This window comes from Pleurodeles waltl, chromosome 4_1 (assembly GCF_031143425.1).
Source record: "Pleurodeles waltl isolate 20211129_DDA chromosome 4_1, aPleWal1.hap1.20221129, whole genome shotgun sequence".
NCBI lineage: Eukaryota > Metazoa > Chordata > Amphibia > Caudata > Salamandridae > Pleurodeles > Pleurodeles waltl.
In genome coordinates this window covers 242,553,159-242,565,758 of record NC_090442.1, presented here as the reverse complement: position 1 = coordinate 242,565,758, position 12,600 = coordinate 242,553,159, and the positions used below count along the sequence as shown (strand labels likewise).

At 44.8% G+C, this 12,600-nt stretch overlaps 1 protein-coding gene across 1 annotated transcript in view; it reads left to right on the top strand.

Moving 5' to 3' along the window:
• Positions 1–12,600, top strand: part of TTC38 (tetratricopeptide repeat domain 38) — a 309,404-nt gene that overhangs the window by 240,670 nt on the left and 56,134 nt on the right. The window contains exon 12 of the mRNA XM_069228235.1: positions 4,738–4,897. Coding sequence (XP_069084336.1) covers positions 4,738–4,897 — 160 coding nt within the window. The remainder of the gene's footprint in view (positions 1–4,737; positions 4,898–12,600) is intronic.

Sequence of the window (12,600 nt, the reverse complement as noted above, 5' to 3'; positions counted from 1 at the left end):
GTCAGCACACAATCTTAAGGAACCATCCTTTTTAAGACAATAACTATAGGACTGACCCATTCAGAGGGTCCTGGATCAACAATAATAGCCTCCTTAACCATGTCATCCAGTCATTTTTTCAATTCTGTTCTAATGCTGAGCGGCACTGGACGAACTTTGAGTTACAGGAATAGCATTTTTTTTTATTTGATTGAATAGATATAATTTTGTATGTGCCCATTGGAACTTTTGAATAATTCAGGGTATGCCTAAAAGATGTCCTCAGATAACAATTTATCATGAAATTGAATCATGAAAATAGGCATGTTATTCATACACACACACACAGGATGTTCTGCACCAGGCACTAGCATAAGCCCTAATTTGGCCAAATCACGCCAAACAAGTATGTCTACCCTTAATAGCAACATAAATCTTAGTAAAAATACTCCTGTCTAGCCAAAATAGTTGATCCTCAAAATAACCAACCATGTCAATAAATGTATCCCCATAGGTCTTAGGATGAACATCAGTATCTTCTACTTTCACTCTGCCTTTCCAATGTGTGTTGAATAATGTGTCTGAGATGATAGTGATGGGTGCACCTGAATCACACATCATCACAATAGTTGTTGAATCGCCAATTTGTACTTGCCACACAGGATCTTTTATTCTTACTCCTGACTTTTCTTCAATCTCTAAATTAAGAACCAAATTAGATAAATCCAGTGTATCATTATTTTCTTCTAAATTGATACTTTGAACCTTTAGATTTTTGCTAGATTTACAAACACAGTAGAATAGCTTACCTTTCTGCTTTTTGTGCAGCATTTCCCACGAGCTGGGCATTGAGGAGAATTTCCCAAATGTGTTCTTGAACCACACCTAAAACAAATTAGATTACCTTTAAGAGAATTGGTTTGCCCACTCTTGCCTTTGACCTGAACTAGGTTTATTTGTTCTTTTTCCATAATTGTATTTACAGCATTAGAAGATGAATTAATGCAATCCTGTGACATAATCCGCAAAGAAACTAATGATCTCGCAATACTTTTAGCTAAACGTATTACTTCACTTAACAATGGATCCCTACAACTTAATAACCTTTCTTGATTTTTTCAGAATAACAACTGTAAACAAAATTGATCACATAAGTAAGTATCAAGTGCTGCCCCAAAGTTACGTGTTGTAGCAAATGCTCTTAAGGCTGACACAGATTCATCTGGACATTGTTTTTTTTTTTTTTTTTAATTAAATGAAACCTTTCTAGTGGAACACGTGGCTCTTCTGAAATTGTTTTCTCTAAACGTGCAGTGCCTTCTGCAAAAACGTTTCAGTCTCCTGCTGCATCCTCAACAGGAGCGACTTTAGGTAGGTTGTCCAACACTTGCTGTCCTTCACTGCCAAGATGACTAAATAAAATAGCTGCTTTACGTTGTGGTTCATAATCATTTGCCTCTACAGCAACTAAATAGCTTTCGAAAGAGCGTAACCAACAGCTCCATTTAATGGGTGGTTAACCAGGTTGTTGCAGGAATGGAGTAACATTGGCTAAATTGCTTGCAGGTAAGTAAGACATGTTTGTAATTATATCAGATATACATATGATGTAAATATCTATCAAGTAATTAGCTAAAGTAATTAACAATAAAGAACAGCCAAAACTTGGTGTGTCTATCAATTATAATCTAACTAGCTGAGAACTCATTAGGGGTAATAACCAGTCAAGGTGTGCCTATCACCGAAAAGCACATGCAGAGAATAATTACAGTGACTTGATGTGCCTATCACCATTGACAGGCTTTTGAAAACAACTCTTCCGATGCGAAGCGCTTGCAGATTAGCGGCTTCTGGGGCTATTGAATGCCACATTTAGCATAAACAGCTCAGGGTACAGGTGCATGTAAACAAAACAAATCCTGTCAGATCGTGTTTGACCAACACTGCGCATGCATCGATATCTTTAACATTCAACAGGATTTGTGACCATAATATTATCAGATAACACCATTTGCGCATGCGCCGACATAAACCACCTTCCAGGAAGTGCCGTCTGAGTTGTTGAGATAAGTGCATTCAGCAGGACGTGCCATCTTAAGATAAATCAGTGAAAAGAATGCCACAAACCGCTGCTGAGCCATGTAAACCAACCACTGCAATACTGCCTTCTGTGAGTGCGTGTTCAGTAAGTAAGTAAAACAGCTTGCTGAACAATTTCCTTTTGGGCTTGTAGACAAAAAAAAAAGAAAAAATTATCTTCAAAACGTGAAACAGATTTAATTAATTTTTTCCGCTGGTCACCAAATTGTTGTTTGGGCTATATCCAATAATTGGTTCAGGAAACGAAATGTCAGATGCTGTAAAGATATTTAGCCCACAAAGATAAGTACCAGCACTCTGGAGGTCAGAAGTCAACTGCCACAAAGCCAAGCACAACCAGCCAGAGAAACTCTGTTGAGTTTAAATCATTACATTTCTGAAAGAGAATACTGTTTGAATAAACACAAGTTCTATTAACTCTAATAGCACGTGCACAACATATAATCTAAAAGCACACGCCGCGTTCAACATTTATTAGCCACATATCACTCGCAGGTGGAATCCATGCATCTCCACAGAGTTGGCACAAGCAGCTAAAGTGTATCTAGTGGGCCCAACATTTAGTTCTTACCCCCTCAGTGGGCTCTATGCGCCGGCCGGTGTGTTGGGGAGAAATTCAAAACTACATGTCTCCTCCTCCCATGGCTCTCCAGTCCAAGCACACGAAAGTCAGATGCAGCAATCCGCAGGCAGTCCAGCATGCAGCTCCCTCCCCGGGAGAAGTACCTGTTCGAGTCGCTCCGAAGTGCACCAGGAGTAGAAATTCGGACGCAGGGTAGGCAGTTCTCCTTCAAAACACCTGTTCTCTCTATAGACTGGGGACAACAAACAGCGGAGCCTCTCCTGTGAGGAGGAGAGGTGCAGACCAGTGCTCTAGGTGCAGGGGCCCTCCACCAACAGCCCGCAGCTCCAGTGCCAAAACAAACACAGTACCTTCTGATAATCTCCTGTCCTTATAGCCTACCAAGGGCCTCCAGTGTCACCTGTTCTGATAGGGGCAATCACTTTAAAATCGTAAGGAGTCACTCGGAGCCCCAGCACTATCGGACAGCTATCTTGGGCTGCTGCTCGCAAGTCGTGTACCTCAAACTTGGCCACCCGCACTGGACCCCCCATTGATTCACCACACAACATAGGCAAGCAAGAAGGGTCTCTTTCCCCAATTAACCCCCTCCAGATTAAATAATAACAGCTACTAGAGTAGTCTCAGATTCTTCCTATTTAAAACCTACGACCTAAAGAAGAGTTTCTAACCTCTATCCTGAAAAAATAGGAATTGCCTCCCTCCTCTACCTGCCTGATGGGTTGAAGGAGTCAGGTAAGAGGCTGAACTCCTGATCACAGCCCAATAACCCGTTTCCTCTACACTGCTCGTGATCTAGCCTGTGCCTGTGGCAGTGGTTATTTGGTCATTATCACTCATCTGAAGAACCCCATGAGGTGGTGGGTGTTGGGGGTGGGAGTAGGGAGAGGGGTGTGAACAGACAGGCCTAAAGGGCTTGACCCTCCCCAGATACCTACATTCCAGCTGCACACAGCTGCACTGTGGATGTAGTGTCAGAAGCGTGGCTTCATGTAGCAGCCTGCTCGTTAGATCTTTTACACCCTTTAGTGACAACACACACACACACTCTCTCACTAAGACCTAATTGTGCAGGCATTCTTACCATCATGATCGGAATCTTCCTCTTGCCAGTGACACCAGGATTTATTCACAGCCTATTGACGCAAGATACACTTTTTTACTATGATAAGCTGATTACATACAGTGGTTCAGCAGGAGGATGTGGGCCGTGGTGCAGGCAAGGAGCATGGTCCCATAGTTTCCTGGCTGGGGAGGTCAAACATAATTATGAGGCAGTGGACCACTCAAGAGCTTTGCACCGTTGCCAGTGCAGCTGGTGTTCTAATGACAACTCAGCTTTAGTTATTTTCACCAACCCCTTCTAAACAGCCAGAGTAGACGTTAAGAAAATATGTCCATAAACAAAAGTTTTTATTCTAATTTTTCTTATTCAGTGACTCTAATACATAACAACAACTGTGCATGCTAGCAGTTATATCAGATGGCATCCAACAGTAGTTCCTCCATAAAAAAGAAGTTGAGAAATGTAATTTGTCAAGTGAATTGTGCTTTAAAACTGCCATAGTCTGGTTCCTGAAGAACAGAAAAATTATTACTGAAACATCAGCATATTTCGTTCTTCACTGTGGGAATAATCACCAGCACCTTTTTAAACTGGCCCTGAAAACATGCTAGTTATTTTACACTTTTTGTTCAGATTTAAAATTGAAGAAATACTTTGGAAATGCCACCTTCTAATAATTTTGCTAAACGTCTAAACACTCCAGTTGCCAGAAACCTTTTTTTGATAGTTCATCATTACTCGTGGCAGTGATGTGAGAGGAAACCCAATTGCATACAGGTTGCACGGATACCGTAGCTGGCTATTTGTTCTTTGAATGTTTGGGCGAATCATATACTACAGTATTATGGAGACAACTCTTTTCCCTAATAGTGCTTTGGTACCGTACATTTACATGCTGCTGCTAACAAATTAATTTCTGATTGAACTTGGATATTCATTATGTGATGTATTCTGTTACTTGAAGTAAATGTAAATGTGTAAAGCAGTTTTTACCTCTTCCTGTTTGCAGAACTCCTGGTGATAACTATGAACATGCTCTTGCGAAGACTTTGGGCTCACCCCTTTGCCAAGCTTTAGTAGAAGTGGAAAATAAGAATTATAGTAAAGCTGTAGAACTTATTTATCCACTGCGGTACCAAATCTGTCAGATAGGAGGCAGCAATGCTCAGGTATCAGATCAACAATTTATTATTGCTATATGTCATTGCTTGTGCATGTATGACTTCATAAGCCTGGTCATTTCGTTTGCGTTGTTTCAAAGCTGAAGTGTATTTAAAAAATGCTAAACTAGGTTACAATGCAGGTAACTTGCATTGCGTGTTCATTCCTTGACCCCTGCTGAGACTACTAACAAGGTATTTGCTTACTATTGTATAATACTTTGAAAAGTGAACACCTGCCCGGTGTAAACTGGACTACGATCACTAACATATTCTCAACCACTTCTGCCCTGGGCTAGTTTTAAACTAGTGATTAAAGTCAAAAGTATTTTGCTAAACTGCTGAAACGTCTAGTCTGTCTGGGTGCTGGTTGCTCAAAGCTTTCCCTCACAACTCCTCTCTCAGATTTTAAATGAACCAGCTCAGACGACCAACTGTTTGTTGGATTACTTACTCTCTGAAGTTTTGGAAGATATAGAGGGAAGGGCTGAGAGGTGACAGTGTCTGCAATACCTACCTTGGATGTGTCTAATCAATCTTTAATTTCCATTCAACACACCGCATCCCCACCTTTTCAGAGTTAGTCATAGTAAAGTGTGCTTCCAAAGACCGCATGACCTAGTAGAAACACAAGTTTGTGGTTTTGAGTCCACATGGAATCAGGCTGCAGTGTTGACATTAACTGCTTGTTTAGACGTCTCTGCGTCACCCACCAGAACTGATTCACATGTGCCTCTTGTAGGACTGACAAAAGTCTGGCTTCTGATTATGACAAGCAGCAAGCCATGAACCCATAGTGTCCATCCATCTGGTGGGTTGCACTCAGTCTACCCATACGCTGCATTGCCAGACTTCTGCCAGTAAAGCGTGGGTGTCCATCATCCTGAGGCCTTAGTTATATGTAGTGGGGTCTCTCATTCCCTGTGCCATGCCTACTGAAGCCGGGTGACAGATTGCCAGTTGCTTTCACAGGTGATTGAATACGACAGCATCAACAATTAAGAATCACCAGAAGTGTGGGTAGCAGGGAGAATCTAAGTAGAGGAGGGACTTTTCAGATACTGTGCCTGGCTGCAGAAAATGAAGCTTCACCAGTGGAAAAAAACATGGGCATCACTGAGCCTTAAGAGGAACACACACGTCTGTTTCCACATTTCTGCTAAACCACTGTGTTTGAACCTGCCCCAAGTGTGGGCAGTGTGTGTATTCCCAGTGTGTGCAATATAAAAGAAGAGCGGGTATAGGTTTCCCTGCTTCATAAATGCTGAGGGTCACTGAAGCGTGTACAAAGAAAAATAAAGTTATTTTTGAATCCAGTTATGACAACTCTGTGGAGTGTGCCCGGGATTTACATGTGCTCACGGGAAAATTTGAAACAATTAATTATAAAAGAGCAGGTGTCTAAGATGCTGCAAAAGCTACCTCAAGACATACTTTGTCTGCTCAGTCTTCAAGGATATCTTTCTTGGACATAGCCACAGCTGAATCCTTCCTCATCAGCCACAGAACCATGGGACTGAAATTAGGCCATGTTCATCATTTCTGTACATGTTTCAACAATAAAACAAAAACCTAGCAGGTTTGGCCTCAACTAGAATTTTTTCCTCTGATTCCTCTTTCAGAGGTTCATATTGAACCTCTGTAGCAGCCTTGTCACACATGGTTAAACACCTCTGTAATCTACACATTGTGTACCGTAAGACCTGTTCCTTTGACCTAATTGTGTTGAGGTGCAGCACAATTGAAATTAGTTCACCATCTTCTGATGGATACTTCTGACCTCAGATTCCACACTTGTAGAATATCCCCAGTTCTGAAGATTTTTTTTAGCATTGCTCCTGCAGGCCATTAGGTGGCATGTGCAGCTCCTTGTCAAATCCACTCATCTCTGGCAGTGACAGCTGGAGCCCCATGTAGGAGCCACCAGGCACACTGGTGTCTGTTTCTTTATTTCTGCACCTTTTTAAGCAGATCCAGTGTTAGCTTCTATTTTTCCCATCAGTTGATGAGCTTTTGGGCTTTTTTCTCTAAACAAAAACAAATAGTCGTATGTCCCCGCCTAAAACTGTAGGATTTAAACCTTGTAGGTACTGTTGCAATTAAATGTCAGTGACCGATCCTCATTAGGTGTGTCTGTAGTGTTTGGATTCAGGGCAGGACTCCATCAGTCAGGGAGTATGTGCTGATAAACTCATTTGATTTGGGAAAGCTGAACCAAGCTGTACATCGCCGAGCACTGTAGGAAGTGATATAAGGCCTGCGTCTGCTTAAATTTGAGGGCAGAAACCCAGTCAGGCTCCCAGGATGGTCCCACAACAGGTTGTTACGGTTCAAGCCTTCAAGTAACTCCAAATTTAAACAGAAGTAGGAGTCGTCCAAGCACGCCTCTCCAGTCTCCATCTGAGAATTTGCTAGGATGTCAAGGTGCCCCTCAATCTCATTCCTGGTCCCCTACAAAGGAGCTTATTATGCAGCTGAGCCTGATGCTCCTTGACTTTCCAGGTTTGTTGGTGACACCAAAACAGATTGAGGCATTAAGGAAGGCCATGCTCTGCAGCTTCTTCTGGTGCATCTTCATGACCCAGAGATTTGCAGGGACCTCCAGTGAGGTTACTGCCAGCCAGTACACAGATGTCTGTGCCTCCTAATCCCTCTTTAGGTTCAGCTCCGTCTCCACGCCTGGCATTAAAATGCATGCCGTTTTCTGCTGCAGCAGTGCCTGAGGGGGATGCTGATCCCATAGTTTTGTGACTCCAAACTGAATCCTCCTTGGCCAAAGCAGAGTTCCTGCGCTGTTCCAACATGCCTATCCCATTACATTCTGACACTGTGCAGGAGCTCCACCAACATTTTGAATCAGACAGTGCTGGTGGTAATGGAAATCAATTCTTTCTGCAATATAATTATATTGTTTTATCTGGATCTACAAGAGGCCAGTAGACTGGACACTTGCCCTGACATGGGGCTGGTTTCGCCCCTGGCCTTTCTACAGAAGGGTCAGCCTCATTTGCTGTGGTCATCAGATGTGCGGCTGAAGTACTAGATTAATAGCTGCCTTCCATTGGGGTAAAAACCAACATCCTCACTGAAGTGTTACAGCCCAGCAGACCTCCTCCAAACCACTACTGTTCAAGTACACCTGGACAGACACCCTTGTGGACATTTGGACTAAACCCTGCACATGCCTGTTTGTGAACAGACAGGTGGTATGACTCCACAGACCTGCTCTGGGTGACTCTGCATATCTAACACAACACCCTACTCCTGAGAGCCAGGTAGTACAGGCCTCCACTAGCAGGTTTAATCCTAATTATTTTCCCACTACTCCCCTAGACAGAGTAAAAACAAATTGAAGCATTTGGAAAGAGGATGTTTTCTTCTGCTAACCTTGCCCTCAGATCAGTCGGCTCTTTGCTGGGATAATACTCCTATGCAGAATGAAAAATAGGCACAGAGATCTTGCCAGCAGTCCCAGAAATCCTTTGCACTAACTCTGCACAGACCATTCAGGGTGGCCAGGACACGACCCTCAAGCTCATAGCACCCCGTCGGTGGACTCCATGCAGGTCAAAGTCCTAGGAGCTGTTGCGGAATCTAAGGTCGTCCTCCCACTCCAAATCTTCCGGAAACCCGGGCAAAAAGTCGTAGCGTGCTTCAACTTCTCCATGTCCGTCGGCCGAAAAGACATGGGAGCATCTGCATTCTAGGCCTCACTCTCCGGTTGAGCAAACTCATGGGCCAACTGCATGCTTCCCTGAATTTCTGGGAGTGGGAGCAACCCCTGCCCAACTCTAGGAGTTTCATGATGCCAGGTGCAACATATTTGAGGGGGCCAACCCCTCTGGTGTGCATTCTGGCCCATGAGGTTGGCAGGGACCCCTGCTGGTTCTGAGCCATTAGCTCCGTTGCCAATGGGGCCCCAAGCATCCACTTGTGGATCCGAACCCGTGCTGGTCGTGCCACCTCACCTGCCCCGGTGCCGCTCATGATGTGATGTTCCCGGCGCCCACTGGTGGCACCATCCCCATTTTGATTCCCAACTCCTATAACGGAGCCGGAGAGGCGTTGCTCAATGTCATATCCGGTGCAGGCAGGAGTCTTGCCTTTCAGATTGGATCCTAAGCCCTATTCCTATGGGCTTGGTCTCAGAGAGAAATGGAAAGGGTGGTCACTGGACCCTGAAATCCAGGCTTATGAACAAGGCAAGGACTGGTGTAAGGAACTGTGTGAAGCCAGTGGCCTGGATACTTCCTAAGATGGTGGCATGCAAACCCAACACAGAGGTTCCTGTGAGTGGGACAGCCGCAGGGACACAAGTTTCCTCACACAACACCCCTCCCCTGAGAGTTTGGTGATCCATGTTTGCACCTCTCATGTCAAAACTGGTGTGATCCCCACCGTTTTACCGGTCACGGAATCGAAAAGGCTAGAGACACTTGGGAAGAAAATGTTTTCTTCTTCCAGCCTAGCTTTGCTGTCTCTGAACAACACATACCTCTTGGTCCGCTATTCCCACACTTTGTGGGATATGGTTGTGCAAGGGCTGCCTAAGGTCCTGGAGGAGGCCCATGCCATGCTCTCACAAGCAGTAGCAGATGGGAGAGATACAGCAAAGTTCACAATCAAATGTTAACTCAACACAACCAACTTGCTGGGCAGAGTAGTTTCATTGACAGTGGCCCTTAGGCACCATGCCTGAATACACACTACTTGCTTTTTGGGAGGTGTCACATCTTCTTTGATGGACATGCCTTTTGGTCGCTCCCGTCTCTTTGGAGGCGAAGAGGTTTAAGGACAGTCAGGCTACAGCCAAGTCTTTGGGGTTCACATGTCGCGCAATCTCCAGACCGCTTTTCTTCCCCTTTGTGGCTCCAGGAAGCCGCTACCAACTGTGCCAGTTCCTGCCCAGCCATCCTGCTGCACATGCTCCCCAGCCCCTGCGGGGCTGAGGGCACGGTATCCACAAACCATGAGGATCTGACAGTCAGAGGTCTGGTCAGTTCACCACTCCTCCCGCAGCCTCCAAACCCTCCTAATCTGCCCTTATACCATCACAGTCACTCAGTTGGTGACCGGATCCATTATCAATCACCCCACTGGCAGTTTATAACATGAGACAGGTGGGTTTTGCAGTTGGTCTGAAAAACCTACTCCCTTCCCTTCCCGACTACTCCGCCCCTCATGCCACCATCTCAAGGCAGGCTGGCACGGCATCATCTTTCTCGTCTCCTCAAGAAAGTTGCAGCTCTATTGGCTAAGAGAGCCATAAAGAGGGCCCAAGGCCAGAAATAGGTTGTGGTTGGTATTCCTGCTGCTTTCTGGTGCTGAAGATGGATGGAGGCCTTCGTCCTATCCTAGAACTGCCGCCCCTCAACTACTTCCTCAAGAAGGAGAAATTGAAAATGCTTCCCGCGGCTCACGTTCTGTCTGCCCTGGCCCATGAGAGTGGATGGTAACATTGGACTTTCAGGATGCATTTTTAGGGTCGAGCGCTCAAGCACTCTGGCCCCTGTTGTAATCTCTGTGTGGGCTTTTAACCATGCCCACGTCACGCCCCTCACTTTCATTGATTCGTGGGCTTGCCTTTTTTTAAAAAAGCACTTGATTTAATTTGTGAAAGGCATGCATAAGTCATGCTTTTTCCGATGTCTAGCCCTCCTCGAGAGCACCGGTAAACTACTGAAAACATACAAGGCTCCATGTTTTCAGAATGGCTTCTGGATTACTTTTTTCTTTTTCTTTCCTACGCACCGTGATCTCGCTGGGCAATAGTCAGGTGATTTGCATGACATCGACCCAGTTACGTGAATAATTGCACTTTTGCGGGTTACATGGATAATTGCACTTCTGCCAATACGTTTGATTGTGAGTGAACTTATGTTTCCTTTTGTGGTTCTTCTTCCCACTCATGGCGGCCGTCGGGTCGCTTATGTGTAACTGTTTTACTTTTAAGTGGCAAGAAAGTTCTGGTTAGGAGTTTACAACGCTGATAGCTCTAACTCATTTTTTAATGCGGGTGTACTAAATCTAATATCTTAAGTTCGAACTTCACTTGTTTCATTAAAATATATATTTTTTTTAAACGGAGCCCCTCTTAATATGTCCAGTACAATGTACAGGCTGATTTGTTTCCTTTTATTTTTACTTGAGGATGGCATATTATGAAAGTTGTTTTATCTTGTGCTCTTGGACTCGCACACAAGCTAGATTGGAACTTAAGCCAATGTAGCAGTGTCCAAAACAGAAGTGGCCATCACTGTGCGATTATTTATATATATATATATATATATATGTTCGATGGCATGTGTTGCTGCAGATGCACATGCTGTGCATTATCCTGCCATCTAGTGTTGGGCTCTGAGTGTTACAAGTTGTTTTTCTTTGAAGAAGTCTTTTCGAGTTACAAGACCGAGGGACTCCTCCCTTTCGGCTCCATTGCGCACGGGCGTTGACTCCCTTTTAGATTGTTTTCCCCGCAGAGGGTGAGGTAGAAGTTGTGTATATAGTAAAGGTGTCCATGCAATGGAGTAAGTATGTATGTACATAATGTGTTTAAAACTAGTAAGTATTTACAAAATTTACAACTTTATAGGTTTTATTCAACTAAAACTGCTACAGGCTCCCGGGGAGGCGGGAGGGCGCATGTGAATCTGTGGCGTCTCATGCCACGAACAGATGTACACTGGGTAAGTGACATTTTCCGTTCGATGGCATGTGTAGCTGCAGATGCTGTGCATAGACTAGTAAGCAGTTATCTCCCTAAAAGCGGTGGCTTCGAGTCACAGGACCGAGTGACTCCTCCCTTTCGGCTCCATTGCGTATGGACGTCGACTCCATCTTAGATTGTTTTCTTTCTGCCATCGGGTTCGGACTTGTTCCTCTTCGCTCCGTATTTCGAATCTGGAAAGTTAGCTAAATATTGAAAAATTTGATGGTATTGTTCTTGTTCGGTACCGGGTTAGTGTTCGTGTATCGGCACCGACATCAAGACCGCTTCGGCGGCCCTTCTCGGCATCCACTCTTCATCGAGGCCTGGTCAGCCCGACCACACCTGTCGTCCCAGACTAATGGACCGGACCACCTTCCATTTCTGTCGTGTCACACAAAGTATCCTTATACAGACCAGCACCGGGTCTGTAACCTGTGTTTGTCGTCTGAACACAGAGAGGATACTTGTGAAGCTTGGCGAGCGTTTCGATCGAAGAAAACCTTGAGAGATCGATGCGCAAGAAGACTGCAAATGGCGTTGAAACCGAAAGAACAGCTCGACGTCGAGGAGGAAGAAAGAATCTCCATCTAAGAAACGGACTCTTATAAATCAGACAGTGAACGACCCTCGACAGTGCAACAAACTGTGAGTAAACCTGCCCCGTCCCAGACGCAGGGTCACACCAAGAAACTCGAGGCCATGGTGACGCCACCGCCAGCAGGCCATGGCTCAACCCACAGAAGGGAAGGTGACCAGATAACATCGGCACCGAAAAAGGCCAAAGAGTTGCCGAAGACTTCCGACTCCGGTCGAGATTCCAGCACTGAAAAATGTAGACACCGAGTGATCGAATCGACCAAACCCCGTAAAAGCTCCTCGGAACCGAAAAATACTATTACGGTAGAAACTTCGGTACCGAAAAAAGCGGCCTCAGAGCCGAAACGGACCTCATTCACTGAGGAGCAAGGGCTTCCCATGCAACTCAAGGAAAGACATAGATTTG